This window comes from Hyperoodon ampullatus (genome assembly GCF_949752795.1).
Source record: "Hyperoodon ampullatus genome assembly, chromosome: 1".
NCBI classification, from domain to species: Eukaryota; Metazoa; Chordata; class Mammalia; order Artiodactyla; family Ziphiidae; genus Hyperoodon; species Hyperoodon ampullatus.
In genome coordinates this window covers 91,211,187-91,238,523 of record NC_136914.1, presented here as the reverse complement: position 1 = coordinate 91,238,523, position 27,337 = coordinate 91,211,187, and the positions used below count along the sequence as shown (strand labels likewise).

Here is a 27,337-nt window from a genome sequence, read left to right as displayed (position 1 = left end):
GCAGAAGGAATATACCTACAATAACGAACCCAAAGCAATTAAGGAAATGGGAATAGGAACATACATATCAATAATTACCTTAAATGTAAATGGACTAAATACTCCCACCAAAAGACACAGAGTGCCTGAATGGATACAAAAACAAGACCCATATATATGCTGTCTACAAGAGACCCACTTCAGACCTAGAGACACATACAGATTGAAAGTAAGGGGATGGAAAAAGATATTCCATGCAAATGGATATCAAAAGAAAGCTGGAGTAGCAATTCTTATATCAGACAAAATAGACTTTAAAATAAAGACTATTAGAAGAGACAAAGAAGGACACTACATAACGATAAAGGGATCGATCCAAGAAGAAGATATAACAATTGTAAATATTTATGCACCCAACATAGGAGCACCTCAATACATAAGGCAAATACTAACAGCCATAAAAGGGGAAATCGACAGTAAAACAATCATAGTAGGAGACTTTAACACCCCACTTTCACCAATGGACAGATCATCCAAAATGAAAATAAATAAGGAAACACAAGCTTTAAATGATACATTAAACAAGATGGACTTAGTTGATATTTATAGGACATTCTATCCAAAAACAACAGAATACACATTTTTCTCAAGTGCTCATGGAACATTCTCCAGGATAGATCATATCTTGGGTCACAAATCAAGCCTTGGTAAATTTAAGAAAATTGAAATTGTATCAAGTATCTTTTCTGACCACAATGCTATGAGACTAGATATCAATTACAGGAAAAGAGCTGTAAAAAATACAAACACATGGAGGCTAAACAATACACTACTGAATAATGAAGTGATCACTGAAGAAATCAAAGAGGAAATTAAAAAATACCTAGAAACAAATGACAATGGAGACACGACGACCCAAAACCTATGGGACGCAGCAAAAGCAGTTCTAAGGGGGAAGTTTATAGCAATACAATCCCACCTTAAGAAACAGGAAACATCTCGAGTAAACAACCTGACCCTGCACCTAAAGCAATTAGAGAAAGAAGAACAAAAAACCCCCAAAGTTAGCAGAAGGAAAGAGATCATAAAGATCAGATCAGAAATAAATGAAAAAGAAATGAAGGAAACGATAGCAAAGATCAACCAAACTAAAAGCTGGTTCTTTGAGAAGATAAACAAAATTGACAAACCATTAGCCAGACTCATCAAGAAAAGAAGGGAGAAGACTCAAATCAATAGAATTAGAAATGAAAAAGGAGAAGTAACAACTGACACTGCAGAAATACAAAGGATCATGAGAGATTACTACAAGCAACTCTATGCCAATAAAATGGACAACCTGGAAGAAATGGACAAATTCTTAGAAATGCACAACCTGCCAAGACTGAATCAGGAAGAAATAGAAAATATGAATAGACCAATCACAAGCACTGAAATTGAAACTGTGATTAAAAATCTTCCAACAAACAAAAGCCCAGGACCAGATGGCTTCACAGGCGAATTCTATCAAACATTTAGAGAAGAACTAACACCCATCCTTCTCAAACTCTTCCAAACAATATCAGAGGAAGGAACACTCCCAAACTCATTCTACGAGGCCACCATCACCTTGATACCAAAACCAGGCAAGGATGTCACAAAGAAAGAAAACTACAGGCCAGTATCACTGATAAACATAGATGCAAAAATCCTCAACAAAATACTAGCAAACAGAATCCAACAGCACACTAAAAGGATCATACACCATGATCAAGTGGGGTTTATTCCAGGAATGCAAGGATTCTTCAATATACGCAAATCAATCAATGTGATACAGCATATTAACAAATTGAAGGAGGGAAACCATATGATCATCTCAATAGATGCAGAGAAAGCTCTCGACAAAATTCAACACCCATTTATGATAAAAACCCTGCAGAAAGTAGGCATAGAGGGAACTTTCCTGAACATAATAAAGGCCATATATGACAAACCCACAGCCAACATTGTCCTCAATGGTGAAAAACTGAAACCATTTCCACTAAGATCAGGAACAAGACAAGGCTGCCCACTCTCACCACTCTTATTCAACTTAGTTTTGGAAGTTCTAGCCACAGCAATCAGAGAAGAAAAGGAAATAAAAGGAATCCAAATTGGAAAAGAAGAAGTAAAGCTGTCACTGTTTGCAGATGACATGATACTATACATAGAGAATCCTAAAGATGCTACCAGAAAACTACTAGAGCTAATCAATGAATTTGGTAAAGTAGCAGGATACAAAATTAATGCACAGAAATCTCTGGCATTCCTGTACACTAATGATGAAAAATCTGAAAATGAAATCAAGAAAACACTCCCATTTACCATTGCAACGAAAAGAATAAAATATCTAGGAATAAACCTACCTAAGGAGACAAAAGACCTGTATGCAGAAAATTATAAGACACTGATGAAAGAAATTAAAGATGATACAAATAGTTGGAGAGATATACCATGCTCTTGGAATGGAAGAATCAATATTGTGAAAATGACTCTACTACCCAAAGCAATCTACAGATTCAATGCAATCCCTATCAAACTACCACTGGCATTTTTCACAGAACTAGAACAAAAAATTTCAAAATTTGTTTGGAAAAACAAAAGACCCCGAATAGCCAAAGCAATCTTGAGAACGAAAAACGGAGCTGGAGGAATCAGGCTCCCTGACTTCAGAGTATACTACAAAGCTACAGTAATCAAGACAGTGTGGTACTGGCACAAAAACAGAAAGATAGATCAATGGAACAGGATAGAAAGCCCAGAGATAAACCCACGCACATATGGTCAACTTATCTTTGATAAAGGAGGCAGGAATGTACAGTGGAGAAAGGACAGCCTCTTCAATAAGTGGTGCTGGGAAAACTGGACAGGGACATGTAAAAGTATGAGATTAGATCATTCCCTAACACCATACACAAAAATAAGCTCAAAATGGATTAAAGACCTAAATGTAAGGCCAGACACTATCAAACTCTTAGAGGAAAACATAGGTAGAACACTCTATGACATAAATCACAGCAAGATCCTTTTGGACCCACCTCCTAGAGAGATGGAAATAAAAACAAAGATAAACAAATGGGACCTAATGAAACTTCAAAGCTTTTGCACAGCAAAGGAAGCCAAAAACAAGACCAAAAGACAACCCTCAGAATGGGAGAAAATATTTGCAAATGAAGCAACTGACAAAGGATTAATCTCCAAAATTTATAAACAGCTCATGCAGCTCAATAGCAAAAAAACAAACAACCCAATCCAAAAATGGGCAGAAGACTTAAATAGGCATTTCTCCAAAGAAGATATATAGACTGCCAACAAACACATGAAAGAATGCTCAACATCATTAATCATTAGAGAAATGCAAATCAAAACTACAATGAGATATCATCTCACACCAGTCAGAATGGCCATCATCAAGAAATCTAGAAACAATAAATGCTGGAGAGGGTGTGGAGAAAAGGGAACACTCTTGCACTGCTGGTGGGAATGTGAATTGGTACAGCCACTATGGAGAACAGTATGGAGGTTCCTTAAAAAACTAAAAATAGAACTACCATGTGACCCAGCAATCCCACTACTAGGCATATACCCTGAGAAAACCATAATTCAAAAAGAGACATGTACCAAAATGTTCATTGCAGCTCTATTCACAATAGCCCGGAGCTGGAAACAACCTAAGTGTCCATCATCGGATGAATGGATAAAGAAGATGTGGCACATATATACAATGGAATATTACTCAGCCATAAAGAGAAACGAAACTGAGCTATTTGTAATGAGGTGGATAGACCTAGAGTCTGTCATACAGAGTGAAGTAAGTCAGAAAGAGAAAGACAAATACCGTATGCTAACACATATATATGGAATTAAAAAAATATGTCATGAAGAACCTAGGGGTAAAACGGGAATAAAGACACAGACCTACTTGAGAATGGACTTGAGGATATGGGGAGGGGGAAGGGTAAGCTGTGACAAAGCGAAAGAGAGGCATGGACATATATACACTACCAAACGTAAGGTAGATAGCTAGTGGGAAGCAGCCGCATAGCACAGGGAGATCAGCTCGGTGCTTTGTGACCGCCTGGAGGGGTGGGATGGGGAGGGTGGGAGGGAGGGAGATGCATGAGGGAAGGGATGTGGGAACGGATGTATATGTATGACTGATTCACTTTGTTATAAAGCAGAAACTAATATAAATAAATAAATAAATAAATAAGTCGTTAATAGAAAGTTAGAAAAGGTAATCCTTCCCTCCTCTTTTCCAAACAATTTGAGGGCTATCTTTTAGTCTTCTCTTCCCTCACAAGTCTATTCTTCACATTTTAGAGGTCAGAGGGAGTTAAAGGGGGCAGGGGAAAAAAAGCAAAGGAAAACAGGATACAGTATACTCAACTGTTTCTTAGGTTGAGACCTTGCAACCTTTAAACACAAAAGTGCCTATTTTTTAAAAGATAAACCCAATTCAAGTGCAATTTAAGGTCCGAAGAATGATTTCTGAATGCCTATACTTGCAACCTGAAAATTGCTGGGAGAAACAGAAGGCGTTTCTTCAAACATCTTTTTACAGAGATGTGGACTGTCTCTACCATCCGTCCTCCAAACACCCTTCCCATTTCTAAGAAGACCAGCAAGAGTCCGATTAGCCAACAGTTCACATTAATTACATTTGAATGGTTGGTTTATATTCCTTATGCTCTGACATTTCAGAAAACAGTCAAGTACGCTTTCACAGGTCCATGTAATACTGTGAGAAAAAGGGAAGTAATAGGAAAATATGGGTAGCAGACATACTCATTTTGCTTACGTGAAACTTACAGTACAACAATGTTGAGTTCTGTCATACCGTTTCACCTAAACAAAACGAATATGTCTGCTACCCGTATTTTGCTTGTTGTTTTTCTAATGTTCTATACGTCACTGTAAAGCTCTGTGGCCTCTTGTGTCATTAATGTGGACAGGGCCCATATGCTGTATTTTATAGCGCTAAGCACTTCACATTTGTGTTTTCAATTACTATTAGAGAATGTTTAGTATGGTAGAGTATAAATTATATACTTTTATCTTTGCTTTAACATATTGCTGGCATTATTCGTGATTTATTCAGTACTAAGTCACTGGTTGTGAATGTTATTCTTTGGGGATAAAATTCATTCCCCATTCTTCATGTCTCCTTGGAAGGGAACCGACTTAGAAAATCATCTCTGGCCTCTCTCCCTCTCACCCTTTACTTCTTGGGAGGATTTTTGTAATTAATTAAGTTTGTAAGAATAAACTGGGCATGCTTGTCTCAAACACTTCCTCACTCTTCTCCCTGGAACCTGCCGGTTTGCAGAACGGGTGTTTCCTTGTGTTATCTTCCCCACTAAGGCTAGAGTTTGACAGGGCAGACTCTGCCCCTGCCAGGTAGGCCAGCTGCTTTGGGGGAGCCAGCATCATGTATTGTTGGGGGAATGTATTAGCAGGTCCATGTGGACACACTTAAGCCATGTTGTCCAAATACGTTTATCAGAATCAAAAGAGATATTTTGATCTTCCTGCCAGATTCCTCTGCCTACCTCTCAGTTGACTGAAAACATGAGGGAAAAAGAAATGTTATTTAGTACCCTCAAATCTCAACAGTACTTCCAACTGGAGTAATCCTGTAGGAAAAGGGAATTTCATCTTTCTGTAGTCTGGTTTACCATGTGGTTTCAAGCACTTGCAGGCTCTGAGTTGGGTCTATTTAATTCCTAGCTGTGTGACCCAGATTGGACAAGTCTTCTAACCTTCAGTCTAGTTTATTTATCTGTAAAATGGGGCTATAATAGTACTAACGTTATACAAAATGAAGATCAAATACAATAATGCACTTAGCACAGCACCTACTCAGTAACTGCTGGCTAACATGGCCATCATGCTGCCTTGTACCATTGTTAAGGACTGCCTGCATCTCAAAGGTTTCTATGCCTGATTTTTTTTCCTTTTTCTTTTTTTTTGCGGGGGGGTGGGGGGCACGCCACACGGCTTGCGGGATCTCAGTTCCTGGACCAGGGATTGAACCCGGGCCCCAGCAGTGAAAGCCCAGAGTCCTAACCACTAGGCCACCAGGGAACTCCCTCTATGCCTGATTTTTAAAACCAGCAACACAGAGAAAAATACTCTGGAAAAAACAAAAAAGAAGAAAGTAAGAAAGGTCAATGCATGGAAGTCAAAGTAATGTGTTAATAATATTTCTTGGCCTTTGTGTACTTCAAGAAAAACCAAAGAAACCCACTCGTGATTCCCAAAGTGGGTCACAACAAAATCCACCAGTTTGTCGGAAATGTTAACAGTCAGAGTGATGGCTGGTGCAATCTCGCCCTCTGGTGACGGAAGAAGGTGATGCTTTGATTTCACAATCCGGTATCTTGACAAAACCATAATCCTGTATTCGAATGGAAAGAAGCACATGCGTCACTATTGGTCCCACCATGTCACGCAAACGGGACTAAGAATGTGTTCAAGAAGGATACGCACACTTCAAGCATCCCACTGAGGGGCACTGAGCAATAATGTGGCGGAGAGATATGGGGCAGTCTGCTGGACTGTTCATTGCATCTGGGCTATTCAGCACGTCTCACTGTGTCACCAAGCACAACACTATCAACTCTGTTTAATAAGTGCTATGGAGGGCTTCCCTGGTGGCGCAGTAGTTGAGGATCTGCCTGCCAATGCAGGGGACATGGGTTCGAGCCCTGGTCTGGGAAGATCCCACATGCCATGGAGCAACTGGGCCCGTGAGCCACAATTACTGAGCCTGTGCGTCTGGAGCCTGTGCTCTGCAACAAGAGAGGCTGCCATAGTGAGAGGCCTGCGCACCGCGATGAAGAGTGGCCCCCGCTTGCCGCAACTAGAGAAAGCCCTCGCACAGAATCGAAGACCCAACGCAGCAAAAATAAATTAATTAATTAATAAAACAAAAATAAGTGCTGTGGAAACACGAAAAGGGCAGAATTAGGCTACACAAACTCCATTTTACTAGCACTGTTACTCTGGCAACTTATCTGCATAAACAATTCTAATATTAATCAACGCATTTGAGAATGTACGACCTTGCCAGCCAGGACACAGAGCAACAATTTACAAAATTAGAAATTACAAATGGTCCGATAAAGATAGGAAAACCCGTTCCGCCTCACTCTAAGTCAAAGAACTACATATGGAAAGGATGATCAGAGCTCAGACCTCAGGCTGCGCACACTGTCTGGCCTCCTCCTGAAGTTCCTCTGACAGAACCATGCCTACAGTGATGATCCCTGAATGCACATGCCCAGCCTGTGCTGTCCCACTCGGCCCTCCAGGCTGCACACAAGCACCTATGGCTGTCACTTGACCGTCCAGGGGCATCTTCAGTTTAGCACAATCCTGATGCTCACCTGGTCATTCCTGTCCCATTAAAGGGCATCATCTCCTATCAGGGACTCAGGAAAAACACCCTGGTGCTATCCTTGTCACTTCCAGCCCCGATATCTAAACCATCAGGAAGTCCTGTCAGCCCTGCTCCAAGATAGCTCCTGAGTTTGCCCCCTTCTCTCCATCTCCACACCTCCCGCTGTCATTTCTCACCTGTGCTAATGCCTCTACCTCATCACCTGTCTCCCTGCTCCCACTCCTGCCCCCTGACCATCTGTTTCTCTAGGAACAGCCGGAATGATCTTTCAAAAATGTAAATCAGATCAGATTGCTCCCGTGTTTACAATCCTCCAGTGGTTTCCTATCAAAACTGAATTAAAGGGCTTCCGTGGTGGTGCAGTGGTTAAGAATCCGCCTGCCAATGCAGGGGACATGGGTTCGAGCCCTGGTCTGGGAAGATCCCATGTGCCACGGAGCAACTAAGCCCGTGCGCCACAACTACTGAGCCTGCGCTCTAGAGCCCGTGAGCCACAACTAGAGCCCATGAGCCACAACTACTGCAGCCCACGTGCTTAGAGCCCGTGCTCCGCAGCAAGAGAAGCCACTGCAATGAGTAGCCCACGCACCACAACGAAGAGTAGCCCCAGCTCGCCGCAACTAGAGAAAAGCCCGCACGCAGCAACAAGGACCCAACACAGCCAAAAATAAATAAAATTAAATAAATAAATTTATTTTTTTAAAAACTGAATTAAATCAGTGCTAAGCATGGCTTATGGGACCCTGTAAGATCAGGGGCCCACCTTTGACCTCCTTTCTTACTAGTTCCCCCTCAAACCCTGTGCTCCGGCACACCAAGACTGACCTGGCCTCAAGTCTTTACACTGGCTCCTCCCACAGCGGGTCCTGGGTCCTCATCATGAGGTCAGCAGAGAGACCTTCCTGACCACACTACCTACAGCAGCATCCCCTGCTGCCCCGCCCACCCAGCCGCTCTCCTTTTCTACACAGCACTTACCATTGTCTCAAATTATTTATTTCTGTGTGTCCATGATTATTTTCCGTCTCTTCACACTATAATGTAAGCTCCATGAGGACAGCATCCAGGACAGACACGTTTAGTGCTGTAACCTCAGTTCCTACACTAAATGGTTTATAAGAGTGAAGAATTGAAAGTACCCAGCAAAAGGGAAACCATTAAAACAGGATGGAATATGCATATCTTCAGCACCTCCTCATCCTCCAAGAGGCATCACTGGGACATATTCATAGGGCTAAGGTATAACAATATCAACTTTTCACTCCAAGCCCATGCTGCCTAGTCTTTCAGGGATATGTTTGGGATTAATTCCGAAGGGACACTCACCCCCAAGTGTGATCCCTTGCTCTTGGACCAAAGTCAGTATAGAAACCCAGCTTCTCCCCTAACCACATGGTCAGGTCATTGTTCCCAATGGGCTTAGAAGCATCGCTCTCCAAAATTGTTATGAAATCTGCACCTGTTCAGAAAAAAAAAATGCACATGGTGATTAACCATAGCAATGTAAAAACAATTAGTAAAACTTGATTCTTTAATCCCCTGCCTTTACTCATAAATCAAAAACCAAAGTAATTCCTAATAAGTTACTAAAGTGAATTGGTTCAAATCTGAGCTGTAAAATTTTTTACCATATTTAGAATGTAATTAAAACATGGGACACCTTGAGGAAATGTAGGAAAGGATAAAAACATAACTTTTCTAAATTTTCAAATATTAACATCGTTCCCCAAATTTCAAATAAGCTTAATACCTTTCTCAAATATCCAATTTATGTTCAGAAACAATAGAGTATACAGTAGTGTTTTGTTCCTGGGCAAACACCTCCATTGTATTGACACAGAAGTAAGTTTATTCAGATACCCTGGTCAGATGTGCCCCAGAGGCCTGTAATCAAAGGACTAAGGGCCAGAGAAATTTCTTAATGGCATTAGAATCATACAGATCCTCAGCTATTTCTCAGGAGACTTGCTTATCATTAGGAATAACTAGAACAGTTTAGCCGTTTAAGTCTCTTGCTCCATTCTCCATGTAGTTGATCTAAGAACAACACACCCACATATTTTAAAGGATGCTTCATCCAAAGATGAGTACCCCAGGGCATGGAAACAAATAAAATTGGCCCTCAGGCTCTTGGAAGCAATTTGCTTTGCAAATGAGCATCACTCCAACCAATTCTGCCTTTTAATCTGACAATTTTCTGGTCCCCAACAGTGGGTTCCCAAGTGACAGGAGCCACCAGCAGGGGCATTTCCAAGAGTAAAGGCATGACAAGATTCTCCTGCAGATACCCAGTATGAGACTTTGTTCAGAATCAACTGAATTAATTGCTCTCAAGCAAACACAGATGTGGCTACAGAAGTTTAATCCTCCTGTAGCCGCCCACCAAAGTAAAGCCTCTTTAAGAGATTAGTTTATGACCCAGCAAACCCTCCTCCTTGCTCAAGATAAACAAAACAGTAGGAGTTTCTCAAAACCTGGAAATAATTTCAGTAAGACTTACCTGTTTGACTGAGCAGTTGAGCTGATCTTTCTAAATTAGACCATCCTTCATTGTCAAAGCCAAACCTGAAAGGCCAGATGGCGGCAGAGACCTCTGTGGCTGGTGCCTGAGGAATTGTTTTAATGATAATTTAGGATGAATGAACAATGGCAGTTTCAGTGATGCACTCTCCTCCACCTCTTTCCACCAAAATTCATATTTCAGCAAAGGATATTTTTTAGGCATCTGCCCACAGCTAATGCATAATAATAAGGAGATATTTGCTAGTAGGTATTTTATAATCTGTGAATTTCTAGCTTAGGCTTGAAAGTTAGGAAGAATGTTTGGAAAGTGATATTTCTGATAAGCACTGTTTATAAAAGCAAAAAATTAGAAACAACCTGGCTGTTGTTTCAATAGGAAAAATAGGAAAATGAATAAAAAAACAATCATACATAAAATGGAATACTACACAGCCCTAATAAATGAATTAGGGCTACATAGTTCCATATGGATGAATCTCACCAGGATTATTTTAAATAAAAAATTAAGTTGCAAAATATATATGTCAGATGTTATTTAGATGGAAAAATACAATATCATATAGAGGTGTGTCATGTGTAGTAACAATACAAAGAAATGCATGAATATGATAACAAGCATATGCAGGAAGGGGTTACCCTTATATCAGAGAATGAGACCACAGAGGGATACACAGAGTCCTTTACCATATTTACAGAATGGTCTGTCAACTCTGCATTATACACGGTGTTGCTCCCCACTGCGCTGGCAAGGCCAAGGTTCAGGAGCACAGCACCCTCTGAAGAGTCCTCTTTTGAGCCCATGGGCCCAGGCAGAGAATGCAGTGCCCAGCCCTAACCATCTATTTCAAACTAATACCAACGGATCAACAACAGGGATCCTGTGAAAGAGTATGGCCAGATTAGACCAACTCTATCACCACAACTGAAAAAAACAACTCAAAGTGGAACATACAAGTTCAAGCTGAGAGAAGGGTAAGCACCACCTCTTTGCATAGGAGGGTCACCACTTAACCTAAACGGCTCATTGTGCTGCAGCAGTGAGGTGTGAATCGCATCTCTATGCAAGAAATATTACTCAGTTTACTGAATGTCCTATAAAGAGAACAGAACCATCAAGAGAGACTTTGAGAGGCATGATTATATTCATCAAGTTATAGCTTTTCACGTAACTACATACCTATGATTAACTCTGGCTCTCATCAATCCAAAACCTGTTATTCCCACGTCAGTAAATGCCACCACCCTCCATCCAATTGCTCAAGCCAAAACATAGAAGTCATCCTTGATTCTTTCCTTCTTCTCATTCAGTGTCATCTAATCCATCAGCAACTCCTATCAGCTTTACTTTCAAAATATATTCTAAGTCTATCCACTCCTCTCCAACTCCAGGGCCACGGCTCCCATCCAAACTTCCAGGGTCTCTCTCCTGGACAACTGAAAAAGCCTCATAACTTATCTCCCTGCTTCTACTCTACAATCCATTCTTCACAGAGCAGCCAAGTTAATATATATCATATTTCTTCATGCTCCTGCTTGAAATATTCTGGTGGCTTCACTGCAAGAAAAATAAAGTCAGAACTCCTTTCTGTGCTTTGTAGGCCGTATATCATATAAAATTCTATATCAAAACTTTTAATGACTTACCCCTTTTCCCAATTTCTTCTCACAGGTTTTATGCCGTAGTCCTAATCCCAACAATCCCACACCGACAAGCAGCCACAAAACCAAACAGAAACCAGAAATAATTGTTTAGAAGAAACTAAGTTTCTTTTTTAAAAAAATAACTTTATGAAAATATTGAATTTATTGGCCAAGATTTTACGCAAAGGGGCAATGTCTAGTTCCTGGGTTAATTTTCATGTGTGACATGCATATATAACCCATACTTTAAACTCAGGTTTCAAAGAAGCTTTCCTTAAAATGTTCCAAGAACCATGAACTAAAATAAAAATAAATCACAAATATATACCAGAAATAATATACAAGAAAGCAAGTCTCCGTGAGCAGGAACCACAGCAAAAACACCCTGCTGAATCAAACGCAAAATACTTCAGATATTAAAAATTTTAGAACTGAATATAAAATAAGCATGCTTAACATGTTTAGAAAAATAAAAGAGGATATTCAATTGGATATCTAAGAAATATGAGATTAAATTAATGGGCAAGAAAATTTGTAAAGAAATTAAATAGACTTCTAGAAATAAAAATTATATAATAATTATAACAATTAAAATTAGAAACTCAATGGACAAGATAAAAAGCAGATTAGACAAAACTTAATGGAGAATTAGTACAAGGGGCAGCTTAAAAACAAAGGTAGAGAATATGAAAGAGGTTAAGGGACATGAAGAAGAGAATAAGAAGATCCAACACATCTAACTGGAGTCAAAAAAGGAGAGAAGAGAAAGAATGGGAAAGAGGTAATATTTGCAGAAATAATGCTGAGAATTTTCCAGAATTGATTAAAAAACATGACTCTTCAGATTCAAAAAGCCCAAACACTCGCAAGTAAGGGAGGGGCTGGATCCACATCCAGATGTATTACAGTGAAACTCAGAACACCGAAACAAAGAAAAATCTTAAATGCTTCCAGAGAGAAAAGCCACTGTATCTTCAAAAGAGCAAAGATTCTAGTTATTCCTTCTCAAAAGTAAAAAATGGAAGTCAGATGATAGGGGAATACTATCTTTAATGTTCTGAGAAAAAAATAACCAACTACTGAAAAAAAGAAATTGAAGGTATAATTTCCAACCTAGAAAGAGGAGTAGAGAGGAGAAGGATAAGAGAAAAGGAAAAAGAAAACCCAATCAATGCAAAAGCAAGAAGAAAAAAGAGGAAAAATACACCTAGAGAAAGTAGAAAAAGCAAAAGCAAAGTAAGAGTATGGAAATAAATCATAACACAAGGGAAATCACAACAAAAATAAATTACGTTTCAAGTTAAAAGACAAAGATTGACATTCTAGTAAAATCAAACAATGGAGACAGTAAGGAGATCAGTGGTTGCCAGGGTCTGGAGGAAGGAGGGAAGGATGAATTGGTTGATCACATTACCATGTTTACGACAGTGAAACTATTCTGTATGATACTGTATAGTGGATGTCATTATACATTTGTCAAAACCCACAGAACACATAAAAAAGAGTGAACACTAATATAAACTGTGGACTTCAGTGAATAATAATGTATCAATATTGGCTCATCAATTGTAACAAATGCACCACAATAATGCAAGATGTTAATAATGGTGGAAACTGAGGAGGTGGGAGTGTGAGCCAATATATGGGAACTCCACACTTTCTGCTCAATTTGTCTGTAAACCTAAAACTGCTCTGAAAAATAAAATCTATTAATTTTTTTTTTATAAAGCAGACAGTCATTGCCATTGGCAGGGGGAGGGAGGGATGAACAGGCAGAGCACAGAGGATTTTTAAGGCAGTGACACTATGCCACATATTATAATGGTGGATATATATCATTATACATTCATCAAAAACCACAGAATGGGGCTCCCCTGGTGGCGCAGTGGTTGAGAGTCCTCCTGCCAATGCAGGGGACATGGGTTTGCGCCCCAGTCCGGGAAGATCCCACATGCCGCGGAGCGGCTGGGCCCGTGAGCCATGGCCGCTGAGGCTGCACGTCTGGAGTCTGTGCTCCACAATGGGAGAGGCCACAACAGTGAGAGGCCCGCATACCACAAAAAAAAAAAAAAAAAAAAAAAATTAAGTGAGGGTGAGGGTGCAGATCCTGTCTCATATGACCTGGTTTGAGGGAGAAAAACTGCTGAAAGGTTTTAAGCAAAAGAGTGATGGAGTCAGGTGTATATTTTAGAGATCTCACTCTCAGTGTGGAGATGGCCACACTGCAGAGAGGCCATTAGAAGACCAGAGCAGTAGCCTGATGAAAGATGGGAGGATCCACTAAGGAGATATGGTGGGGGATGGCGAGGGAGGGATAGATGCTTTAAGATAAGTAGTAGAATCGACTGGACTTAGTACCAAGTGAGATGCAGAAAATGAGGAAGACACACAATTCTAAGATGACTCCTGGTTTCCAGCTTAAACAGTAGAGGGATAGACAGAGTAAACCAAGGCCCGGAGAAGGAAGGACATGTCTGGGTAGTGAAAACTACTGAGTCAGACTTGGACACACTGCATGTGAGACAACTGTGGGATGTGCCCAGACATCCTCTGGGGAAAGAGCCAGTGTGTCTCCATATGTGGGAATTTCAGTGCTTTAGGAGAAAACAGACATCTGAGGCAGATGTTTTAAGGGTTTCTTCCATCTTTTTACGTGAAAGGCTGGACCTGGCCATGGGAGAAAAGAGGTGTCAGGAAGAGTAGAGAGAGGGTCAGTGAGGACCAAGCACAGGAACCAGCACTTAAGCTCAAGACTGCTAACTCCTTGGGAGCCCCATGGCTGGAACAAGTCCCAAAGTACAGAGGATGCAGAGCTCCCCCAGGCTTCCCTCCTTTGCAGACATTAAAGCTCTCTGCCTTGCTGCCAACACCGTCTCTCATCAAGGCCCTCTGGTCTCGTCCTACCCAGTGCCCAAAACTATAATAGGGGGATCTGGAGGAATGCCATGCTTTCCCTGCCACTGAGAATGCTCTTCTTGGCAGGAATTCCTCAGCGTGCCCACGCAGGAGCTCCCAGGACCTCTCACTTAGCTGTGCACAATCCTCAGCCATCCCTCATCTACCTCCCAGCAATCCTTCAGCGCTGGGGCAAATACCCCTCCAGCTCCATCATCTCCAGAGTAGATCCAGTACTGTCCTACTGTAGTAATGTCCTGCAATGTTTCTGACATCTAGGGAAAGAGGAATATGAAACATCTGGCTGGTGCAGATCTAGCTGCTCAAACAGAGGAGGAATTTCTTCAACAATACTAGCCAATTTCTGGATTGCTTCCAAACCCAAACTCACCCAAATGGGTTAGGATCTGGCCCTGGATGGGGATGCCCACTCACTGCCCATCTGGAAACAAGAGAGACTTCTCCAAAAATCCAGTGGGTAAGGAACATGAGACTGCCAAAGGCAGCCCCTGCCAACAACCAGTTCAGTCTAGAAGCCATCACCCTGGCTGCCTCACCAGACTTATTCCCCTCAGGTCTACAGCAGGCACCATCTAGAATGAAAAATGGAAAAGGATCAGTTACATGGAAATTTACCCTCTATATTTAACAGAATGGTACCTGGCTTCAAGGAGCTTACTTCAGAAGAGGAGATGAGACCCAGTCCAAAGCAGAATGTGCTGGGAGATAGTCAGTGGGAGAGGTTATTTCAGGCAGGCTAGATCGGGAACGATTTAGGGAGAACAAATCATTTTGGAATTTGACAAATGAAAATGCAGAAATTTATTTACTTCATTAAAGTGAAATAAACAGTATGAGCTAAAATATATGTACGAAAAGTGAAAGGTATGTTCAGGGAACAAATGCAATCCACCTTGAGTGGAACACTATCAGAATACCAGGCTGCTTCTCCCCAGAAGAACAGGGCTCTCATCTAACCCTCTGTGTCCCCGGAGTGATAACAGTGCATCGCCTGAGCAGTTACCATGGGCCAGGCCCTATGTCCAGCCCTTTACATGAACTCATTTAATTTTCACAACCACTTTACGAGATAGGCTCCATTACTAATCCCATTTCACATATTAAAAAACTGAGGCCCAGAGAAAACAAGTAACTTGCCCAAGATCATACAGCTGGTAAAGAGAACTTAGGCAGCACCTGTGTACTTTACTATACTATACTTCCTGGGACTGTTTAACCACGAGGTCTCAGTTTGTTGCATTAATGACTTCACATACAGAAATGTAACAACTGGAGAAAATGCTGGCAGGAGAATTTCTTTGTAGGAACAGAGAGCCTGCTGGGTAGATGCTTCATGACACTGAGAAGCCCTCTCCAGAATAGAAAGAAAACTCCGGGTCTGCCTGTGAGGGTGACAGGCCGATTTCACAAAGAGGAAGAAAGCCATTCTGCCAATAAAGGAGTGAGGGGAAGGAGAAGCAGAGCTGAAAGCTACAGGGATGAGGGAGAGAAGATGTGAAGACGGAAGGAGGCCAGGGGCTGGAGGCTAGGAGACAATCTTTGGAGAAGAGAGAAGCCTAAGCTGAATTTGCTGATTAACACTGCTTCATACTATGGTGGGTGACCCTCCCCCAAGACCCAGCAAATCTTCAATAAAGCTACCCCAAAAAATGCCTGGGATGATCAGACAGCCTGCGGAAGCTGGTGGGGAGTCAAGTTTTGTAAATGGGGCAAAGTGCAAAAACGGGAAGGGACCAACAACTGGGTCACATAAATTTAAAACAGAGGTGAGAAAGAAGAAAACTCCAGTCGGGAAATGTAAGCGATACCCTGAATCCAGATCCTTATCAGGCTGTACCTGTGAAATTTGCTGCCTGAGTTTCTACTTCATGTTAGCGATTTATGAAATATAAAACATATACTAGCGGGGCTTCCCTGGTGGCACAGTGGTTGAGAGTCCGCCTGCCGATGCAGGGGACACGGGTTCGTGCCCTGGTCCGGGAAGATCCCACATGCCGCGGAGCAGCTGGGCCCATGAGCCATGGCCGCTGGGCCTGTGCATCCGGAGCCTGTGCTCTACAGCAAGAGAGGCCACAGCAGTGAGAGGCCCGTGTACCGAAAAAAACAAACAAAACATATACTAGGGCACTAGACTGAGTTCTAAATGTTCTAATTAATGTCAATGTCCCTCGACCAATTTACGTGCATGATGTTCCCTTGTTCTCACTAACCCCACTTCATGCCAAAATTGGGGCCAAGGGGGAATTATACAAGACCTTTGTTCATGGTGAGCCAAACCCTCTAAACTTCCATTAATCTGTGAAATTTCTCCTTGAACAGCAACTCACTGAGAGTTACACACAAAGCCAGGAGCAAGTTATGTAGAATCTAGTAACACTTGTCCCTTCTTTTCAGAAGAGTCTCGAGTTAGCATGTGAAGCAAATGTCCAAGTTTGTTTGTCAGCTCCAGACAGGTGATCTGAAAGGTGGTATGAATATGTAGGATTTCCTTTCTTTCTAAATTTCATATTTGGAGCTTAAATATCTTCAGAGTTGGGCCCGGGGCAGGGTGGGAACAAAAGCAAAAAACAAACAAACCAAAAAAAACCCAAACAAACCCATGCAGTTCCCACAGTCCTTGTTCTGGAAAGTCCTGTCCAGAGGGAAAGAGGAGGAAGACAGAGCTGAAAGCCATCAGGGAGTATGAGGCCTGGGTCTACTCTCGCACTCCACACTGAGACAAGCCAGAGACGGATTGCTATTGTCACCCTCTATGCTGGTGAGGAAAAGGTGCCTTCTGATTAGATAACAGTCCACTACCTGTGCCGGCTACTCTTGCAGAGGGAGAAAAAGTAGAAATGGAGATAGAGTGCAGAAAGACTAGTTTTATCTTTCCAAGATGTGTTACATTCAGATAAGAAAGAGAAAATCCCTAAATAAACTGGGCCTACACTTACCTGTGTAAATGCGATCAAGTGTGGCGATGGTACTTAATGTCAGTATCACTCTGTTGGACATCTGATAAGTCCAGACTGGGTTCAGTGAAGTGTACCAAATGCGGAGAACAACAAGAAGAATCTGTCCTAAAATGAATCCCCAGATTCTGAAGTACCTGTAAGCACAGAAGTATTTTTAACAACTTTTTATGTGGTTTCAACATACTATGTCCATTGTGAATTTCACAGTGTCATAGAAGGAGTATATGAGGTAGTCTTGTTGGTAATCTACATGACTTAGCCTTGTTGGCACATGACTTAGCCTTTGTATAGCCCGTTACCTAGGCAACTTGTTATAGTGCCTTCATTCTCACAACGTTATTGAGACTGACAGCAAATATTCACATCCCGATTTTGTGAAAAGGAGAAAAGTGAGACTTCTACAAGGCCTTGTGCAAGGTAAATACAATTCTTGCAGTTCCTGGTCCCAACCTTCCCTTTGGTAATTGACCACATTTATTTGTCTGTAGGCACAAGATATGAACCATACCTGTGCAAACCACTTCCTGTCCACCATGTCACGGCTTGCACTACCAGTGAGGAAGACAGACCGAGCGCGAGAACCACAAGCTGAAGTTTGGCATTTGGAGCCTGGAAGGAGGCTATGCTGCCTGCAAATTAAGGAGAGCTAAACATTTCTGGCAATCATGCATTGGTATTCGATGATCTGCATTTGATAACTGCTGTGTCTGATACCATGGTGACACTTGGGAAGGTAGAATTAATATATAATTATCTGCGTGCATAAATCTTTTTGAAAATTTTTATTGAGATATCATTCATGCCATAAGTTCACTCTGCTAAAGTGTATGATTCAATTGTTCTTAATACATTCACAAAGTTGTGCAACTCTTACCACTATCTAATTCCAGACCATTTCATCACCCCAGGAAACCTGTGCCCATTAGCAGTCCCTCCCTTTCCTCCTCTTCCCCCCCAACCCCGACCCCCAGCCCCCGGCAATCACTTCTCTACTTCCTATCTGTATGGATTTTTCCTATTCTGGACATTTCATATAAATGAAATCATAAAATATGCAGCCTTCTGTGACTGGTTTTTTTTCACTTAGCATAATGTTTTCAAGGTTCATCCATGTTGATGGGCCTAGAGACTTTCATACTAAGTGAAGTAAGCCAAACGGAGAAAGACAAATATATGATACCACTTATATGTGGAATCTTACAAAAGAAAAAAAAAAGATACAAATGAACTTATTTGCAAAAGAGAAAGAGATTCACAGACATAGAAAACAAACTTATGGTTACCGATGGGAAAAGTAAGCAGGGGGGACAATTAGGAGGTTGGGATTAACATATACACATTACTATATATAAAATAGATAACCAACAAGGACCTACTGTATAGCACTGGGAACTATTCTCAGTATTTTGTAATAACCTATAGGGAAAAAGAATCTGAAAAATATATTATATTATATACAAAACTGAATCACTGTCTGTATACCTGAAACCAACATGACAGTGTAAACCAATGAAACTTCAATAAAATCTTTTTTTAAAAAGGTCCATGCATGTAGTACCATGTATCAGTGCTTCATTCCTTTTTATGGCTAAATAATATCCCATGGCATGGATATACTGCCTTTTGTTTATCCATTCATCAGTTGATGGGCATCTGGGTTGTTTCTACTTTTTGGCTACTATGAATAATGCTGTTATGAACATCTGTGTACCAGGTCTTATGTGAACATATGTTTCCAGTTTTCTTGGGTCTATACCAAGGAGTGGAGGTGTTGGGTCATATGACAACTATGTTTAACACCTTGAGGAACAGCCAAACTGTTTTCCAACTCAGCTGCACCATTTTACATTTCCACCAGCAGTGTGTGAGGGTTTCAATTTCTTCGTATCCTTGTCAACACTTATTGTCTATGTTTTTGAACATAGCCATTTTAGTGGGTCAAGATATTTAAGGTCAAAAATAACCTAAATCACTGGTAGTATGAACTAGTTTAATAGTTAACTACATAGTAATCAACCTAAAATATCTGAGGTGTCAGCAATGAGATAGCACGGAACACTCAGATCTTCTTTGTAGTTATGTAAGAATGCCTTAGGACTCTGTAAAAACAAAGTTGTTTCGTTTCCTTAAGAAGCATCTGAAAAGGGAGTTTTAAGGCAAATCATGGCTTACTTCACCCTCTCTTTAGCATCAACAAGGCTCAATGGCTACCTGGAAGAGCATCTGACAAAAACTGGTTTCTTCATCCTCAACTCTGAGTCACTTTCCTACCCACTCCCCTCTCTCAAATACAATTCTACCTCTACTCAAGGTGATGGGTTTTCAGGGAAGAAGCAGATGAAAGGGGAGCAACAAGAAGCATCTCAAATACCATACCCGCTGTCAAATTATTTACTATTAAATTATAGCCTCCAGAAGTTCCTGGGCCAGAACTGGACTCAAAAATAAAAAACTGTCCCAGTAACTGTTCAGTGGGTGGCTTTGTAGGTAAAGCTGCCACAGGCAGCATTGAGCAAAGGCAGCAAAAAAGGGCCACTGAGGAGATCCCTCTCATAAAGCCAACCAAGGAGTGTGATGAGGCCATCATCATTCATAGAAGGATTCTGTAAGCCAAGGCCAGCTTAACTCAGTTACTATATATACTCAAAAAGAAGAAAGTTTCATTTCTATTATTTCTAGAGCTGAAAATTTCATGGTTATTTCATTCCTATAGACATCATCTTTTACTTACTTACTTACTTATTTATTTTTTGCGGTACGTGGGCCTGTCACTGTTGTGGCCTCTCCCGTTGCGGAGCACAGGCTCCGGACGCGCAGGCTCAGCGGCCATGGCTCATGGGCCCAGCCGCTCTGGAGCATGTCGGATCTTCCCAGACCAGGGCATGAACCCATGTCCCCTGCATCGGCAGGCGGACTCTCAACCACTGCGCCACCAGGGAAACCCTAGACATCATCTTTTAAAAGGATGCATTTTCCAGTGGTCTTGACCACTGCTATTTCTGAGCTCTAGACCTTTGTGGGTAACCACATAACTCACTACACTCACTAACCACATTCTGCCTTCTTCAGGGACTGATGCACAGAAAAACAGAAGGCAATTCCCTAGTGATTCCTGTCACTGTTTCTGAAAAAGTCAAGTGACTGTTCCTAGACAGAAGATATACACAGTGTGGTTCAAGAACAAATGCCACTTGGAAAAATCAGAGAAACCAACTGTGTTATAGCAGAAGGGCATGACAGGCAGACTTTTCAGCTACAGATTCCACCAGACTGGAGTCCGGTGTTTTTGTTTTTTAAAACCTTTTCTCCATGACCTCACCTTACTTTTTTTTACTACCAGTACTTCTCCAAGGTCTCTCAATATTTATTAATGTTAATAACCTCAAGTGTTTGATAGTAAGTGTACATTTTCTAATTGCTGGGTTTTGGCAATGTGATGTACTGAAATTCAGAATTCAAAAGCTACAAAAGGTATGCAGTGCAAGGTTACCCTTTCATACCTATGTCTAGGAGCAAATTTTTCACCTTGGAAGCAACTAAAATGGTATCAGGTTTTAAAAAAATGCTTCTAGACCTATTTAATGCATTTCCAATTAATTATTAAATATATTTTCATCTAACCTATTTTACACAAATGCTAGTATTCTGCACATACTGTTTAGTGCTTCTTTTTTCCCACTTAACAACATATTTTGAAGAACATTCCATTTCCTTACAGAAATGTTCTCATTCTTTAATATAGCTGCATAGTATTCTATAGTACTCCAAGTTTTATAACCATAACTCATTTAACCTAACCTATCCCATATAGATGACATATAGGTTGTTTCTAACATTATTATTATAAACATTGCTGCAATGATTAAAGAACCTTTTATTTTTATCATTTTACGCATATGTGAGTTTATCTATAGGATATAATCCCAGAAGTGGGATTGCTGAGTGAAAGATACATATTTGTCCTTTTGATAAACAATGCTAACTGATCCTTTGCAGAAGTTGTGACACTTTACAGCTCCGCCAGCAACGCGTAAGTGCCTGCTTTCTCACGCTTACAACAGTGTTGTCAGAGTTTGTTCTTTGCCAACCTGATATGTGAGACCGTCTATGCATATATGTGTGTGTATGATTTGTATTCTATACATTTTAGTATCTTTTTAAGAACCAGTTATATTTCCTTTCCAGTAAACTGATCATATCCTTAGCTTTCTCTTCTATTGAACGATTGGTCCTTTTTTATTATTGATTTGTAAGAACTCCACATATTAATGAAATTAGCCCTCTGACTGGAAGAGCTGCAATAGCTGTCCTAATCTATTGATTGACTTTGCTTAATACGGTGTTCATCATGCATAATTTTCATATTTTTAGGCAGTATCATTTAACAATTTTTTAATGGCTTCAGAGTTTCATGTCATAGTTGGAAAAAAGAACAAAAATATGTTCAAGGGCTTCCCTGGTGGCGCAGTGGTTGGGAGTCCGCCTGCCGATGCAGGGGACACGGTTCGTGCCCCGGTCCCGGAGGATCCCTCATGCCGCGGAGCGGCTGGGCCCGTGAGCCATGGCCGCTGAGCCTGCGCATCCGGAGCCTGTGGTCCGCAGCGGGAGAGGCCACAACAGTGAGAGGCCCGCGTACCGCAAAAAAAAAAATGTTCAAGAGTTAAGCTGCTCTCCAAGGTATCTTTCCCCTCTTCATCTCAGTGATCCTTAATCCCTTCCAAAATGACGGAAAAGTTAAACATGTAAATATGCTGACTCTTGGTCTAGACTTCCAATTCTACTAAAACTCTTCAAGGTAGTAGTAAGAGAAAGAGAAATCTTTTATTTTTTATTTAATCATTTAGCATTCAAAGAACAGTCTACATATTTTCACTTGATTTTTAACTAAAAAAAAAACTTAAGGAATCACTTTTAAATCTTACCAACGGTAATTTTCTGCAGCAGGGCTACCATCCACTTCTTGTTAACCAATTTCCAGATAGGAGTAATTGTGAGGAATAATGGAGAAAGAAATGCTATGGCAAAAGCTTCAAGCCCAGTGAGTTCTAGGGTTTGCAGGGGAAAGTAATAGATCATCGGTCCCAGGCCATCGCAGAGAGACCAAGAAACATATCCTAGGGAAAAAAAAAGTTTTTAAGAGAGAGAGAAAGTGTAACTTTCTCATTGTTTCAAACAGTAGCCCTTCCCTCCACTAAAACTCCTCCCGACTGGCCGCCCTCCTTCATGACCCTGGCCTTAACTGGGTTCCAGTAACAGAATTCCTCCCCTTTCCTGTCAGGCCCAGAATGAGAATGGCTCAACATCCCTTGCTTGTCCCTTTAACCTCGTTCATACCTCCCGTAGGTAGGTAGTCCCTTTATTAAAGGCTCTTCATTTGGACCATCTAGGTTAAATCTGGTTTCCTGTCAGGACCCTGATTGATAAAACTTCCTTAACTAAATCGACCCTTCTTTAATGAGAAACATCGTGAAAATCAAAAAGAGCAACAAACGGCAGAACTCCTTCCTCCCACTCCAGACTACAGCCAAAGGCACGTTAGTTAGGAAATAATCATTTTCTTGTGAGCAGACTATTTTAAACCTAACCCTCAGGAGACAGAGTAGTGGAAAACCCAGATTTGACGTTACTTTCACAGCTGCCAACTACTGACTGTGTAATCTTCTACAATGATGATAATTAACCAATGGGCAGTTACCATGTGCTAGGCTCTGTGCTAAGTATTCACCCCATCTTCTCCCTTCTTCCGCATCCTATGAAATTGACACTATTTCTACTCCCCTCCTACAAATGCAAAATCAAACAACAAAAACTCCTTAGACTCAGAAAGTTAAGTAGTTGCCTAAGGTCACAAAAGTGGCAAATGGCAGAGTGAACTTAAAACCGAGCGGTCTGGTTCCAAACCACCCTTAACCACCAAAAGCAGTACTTTTAACCACCTCGCAGAGTTATTAAGATTAAAAAAGATAAAGTACACACAGTACCTAGCACCCTAGGTACTCACTGAATGTAATTCGCTTTACATCGCGTACTTGTGAGATACAGACTGGGCCAAAAAATGAGCCTCGCCCCCCAGCCCGAGCATTACCAGCTCCCAGAAAATCAAGTTCTTAGGAAGGCACCCCTCCCCTTCATCGTGAACAGCGAGATGCTAGCAATCTCTTGAATTCTGAAATTCAATCTCCTGAATTTGTCTGGGAATTCCGATTTCAACCATACAACTCCGACATTATTACAACAATAATTGTTCTTGGGACTTTTTGCAAAGCTGCTAAGTGAGCACATGGGACTCGAATTCGACGTTTTCCACCAAATACTCAAAAGTACAGCCACTACCCAAGGCCAATTGTGAGGGGTCAACCCAGGCGGTAGCCACCGCGCTGAGTGCTCACCTACAGCTACCGGGGGAAACGGTTGCCCCTTTCCTTCTGAAAGGTAAAGTTCGGTGCTGAAATTTATTCAGTTAAACTTAAAGATCACGGGTGAGGGGACTCGGGGTTGGTACCAGCTTCGCGGTTCAAGGCCGACAGGTGAAGAAGTCGGGCCCCTTGGGCGCAACACCAGGGTGGCGTGGGAGCTCTCTCTCTCAATTCCTCCTGCAGCAGAAGTTGCCAGGGGACAATAAGCATCTCTATTCCGGGCACCAAGCGCACGTTGCTCCCTCCGGGAGCTCAGCCAACCCGGCCGAGCACCGCGGCTCCGGGCAGGGCCGGGGGAGCGGACCGGCGAATGCGCGGCGGGCGGCCTCGGCTTACCCAGGAGGCTCTCCAGGAGCACTTCTCACCACGGCGAGGGCATGGCCGAGGCCCGGAGCGGCGCCGCCGAGGGAAGCCGCGCGGCCCGCACACCCGCCGCACCGCGCCGGCCGCCGAGTCCTCCGGGGTCGGCGTCCACGCCTCGGGCTCTCGTCGAGCCTGCAGCCGCCCGCCGACCCGCAAGCCGCGCCGAGGCGAGAGTGGGGCCCGCTGCCACCGCCCCGTCCCATCCAGCACCCCCCGCCCGGCCCCACCGCCTCTGCGCGGCCTGCGGTCCCGCGCCACCGCCTCCGCCGACGCCACCGCGCAGCGAGCGGGACCCGGGGGCCTCCGACCTGCCGCCCAGAAGAAACCAGGTGGCCGGGCTCGCCGGCAGAGCGGCCCCGGGGATGGCGCGCTGCGAGCACCCAAGAGGACGGCATCATTGCAACTCTGCACCCGCGTTGCCCTTTAAACGAGGCCCAGGGGCGCGTTGCGAGAGGAAGGCTTAGACGCAGGCGGGGAGCCTGAGCTGCCAGGCGCTCTAGCGCCTTCCGCGAGCAGGTGCGAACAGGACCTTGGCGTTACTAAGGCCTGGGCGACGCTCTCGGGCGAGCGGGCACCTGCGATGGCCAGGTGTGCGCTTCTCCTTCTCAGCTTTGGTAGTAAACAAATCGCATTCTGGGAAAGCTGTTGAAAAATTCTAGAGATTACAGAATTTTCTATGGCTTTTAGAGACGTCCCAACACTTACTCAGGGGAGAGAAAACCAGTGATGGCAGTGGAAGTTCAGCCTTCCTCCACTTTATGGATAATGATCTTTGAGAGTGCCCGTCCCTGAGGAGAAAGGGAGAGACGTTCTAACTAACAATGGAGCGAGTGAACTAGGCCAGTTATTTCTCCTTCAAATATTACCACACCCCAGGATGTTTTGAGTTTTTTAGAACCTTCTCAAACAATTTATTTTAATTCGCTTTAATTTTTTTGGAACAGTTTGTCATTTACCACTTTCGGAAGGTTTGCTCTGAAATTAAACAAACAATGATGGATTGCCTAAAAGCGTAAATCAGTTAAGAGCAGTTTTGAGCAAAGAGTTCCAAATCGCTTAATTACTTACTAGTACTCATTGTCACCAGATAGAGATCAATTGAATAGAATTGAGAGTTCGTAAATAAACCCTTTCATTTAGGCGCAAATGATTTTCAACAAGCTTGCCAAAACAAGTACATGAGGGAAGGGGTGGTCTTCTCAACAAATGGATTTAGAACAATTGAAATTCCACGGAAAAAGGGTAAATCGGACACCCCCCCCCCAAATCTCACACCATATACAAAAATTAACTCAAAATGGATCAAAGACTTAAATGTAAGAGATGAAATTATAAAAATCTTAAAACATAGGAGTAACTCTTCATGATCTTTAGTTAGACTACGGATTCTTAGATACAACAGCAAAAGCACAAATGACAAAAGAAATAATAAATAAATTGGACTTCATCAAAACTAAAAGCTTTTGTGCTTCAAAGGACACAGTCCAAGAAAGTGAAAAGGCAATGCACAGAATGGGAGGAAATATTTTATAATTATACATCTGGTAAGAAACTGGTATCTGGAATATATATTTTTAAAAATTACAACTCAGGGACTTCCCTGGTGGCACAGTGGTTAAGAATCTGCCTGCCAATGCAGGGGACACATGTTCGAGCCCTGGTCCAAAAAGATCCCACATGCCGTGGAGCAACAAAGCCTGTGCACCACAACTACTGAGCCTGCGTGCCACAACTACTGAAGCCCACGCGCCTAAAGCCTGTGCTCCTTAACAAGAGAAGCCACCACAATGAGAAGCCCGTGCACCTCAACAAAGAGTAGCCCCCTCTCACCACAACTAGAGAAAGCCCGTGCATGGCAACAAAGACCCAATGCAGCCAAAAATTAATAAATAAAAATTATTTTAAAAAATAAATAAAATAAAATAAAATTACAACTCAGTAATACTCACTTTAAAGATGAACAAAGGATTAGTTAGGCCTTTTTCCAAAGAACATCTACAAGTAGCCAATAAGCAAAGTATATTCAGGAAAATATATTCAATATAATTTCATTAGGGAAATACAAATCAAAACCACAATGAGATACTACTTCACACTCACTAAGATGGCTACAATCAAAAAAGTCAGATAATAACAAGGGTTGGCAAAGATGTGGGAAAAGTGGAAAACTCCTACATTGCTGATGGGAATGTAAAATGGTGTAGCCACTTTGGAAAACAATCTGGTAGTTCTTCAAATGATTAAACAGAGTTACCATATGACCAATCAATTCTACTCCTAGGAGTATATACCCAAGAGAAATGAAAACATAGAGAATTTGTGCACAAATATTCATAGTAACATTATTCACAATGGCCAAAAGTGGAAACAACCCAAATGTGCAACAACAAATAAATGGATAAACAAAATGTGGTAAATACACACAATAGAATGTCATCCAGCAATAAAAAGTAATGGAGTACCGATACATGCTACGACATAGATGAACCTTAAAAACACTGTGCTAAGTGAAAGAAGCCAGTCACAAAATAAATCACATATTGTATGATTCCATTTATATGAAATGTTCTGAATAGGCAAGTTTGTAGTGACCAAGAGTAGACCAAGAGTAGATGAGTGGCTACTTAGGGCTGAGGGGACGGGTAGTGAGGGAAAGGGAATTAATGAGTGGGTATACAAAGGGGAATGAAAATGTTCTAAAAGTAGATTGTGGCAATGGTTGCACAACTTTGTGAATATACTGAAAACATTGCATTGCACATGTTGAATGGGTGAATTATATGGGGTGTGAATTATATGTCAATAAGACAATTTTTAAAATACAATTCATTCTAGTTATACCTTGTAAAAATGTTTTGACTGGATACCAGTCATTTAGTACCAGGCATTCTTCAACGTGTAATAGACTTCAGTGACTGAAAACATCAGACACTGCATTTTCCTTCTTCTTTGCCTAAATATATTTCTTTTCCATGCACCCGTGTGAAAAGCCTCTCATTCTGTGCTCGGTATACTTAGTAGGTGCTCTTCAAAGTTTGTCCCTTTTCAAAGCTAAGTGCTAAGAAAAGCTTTCCTTCTACTAAGGATGCAGTGTGTTTTCTCTTCCACTTAGAGCTCAA

At 41.8% G+C, this 27,337-nt stretch overlaps 1 protein-coding gene across 1 annotated transcript in view; it reads right to left on the bottom strand.

Annotated features, from left to right (window-relative positions):
• Positions 1–24,234, bottom strand: part of CWH43 (cell wall biogenesis 43 C-terminal homolog) — a gene marked incomplete at both ends in the record, with an annotated part of 44,918 nt that extends 20,684 nt beyond the window's left edge. The window contains 10 exon segments of the mRNA XM_079710951.1: positions 6,248–6,397; positions 8,729–8,861; positions 9,903–10,008; positions 11,570–11,645; positions 14,853–15,054; positions 17,419–17,573; positions 17,948–18,068; positions 22,362–22,553; positions 24,192–24,216; positions 24,220–24,234. Of these exon segments, the coding sequence (XP_079567077.1) occupies positions 6,248–6,397; positions 8,729–8,861; positions 9,903–10,008; positions 11,570–11,645; positions 14,853–15,054; positions 17,419–17,573; positions 17,948–18,068; positions 22,362–22,553; positions 24,192–24,216; positions 24,220–24,234 (1,175 nt within the window).
• Positions 24,235–27,337: the final 3,103 nt, after the last annotated feature.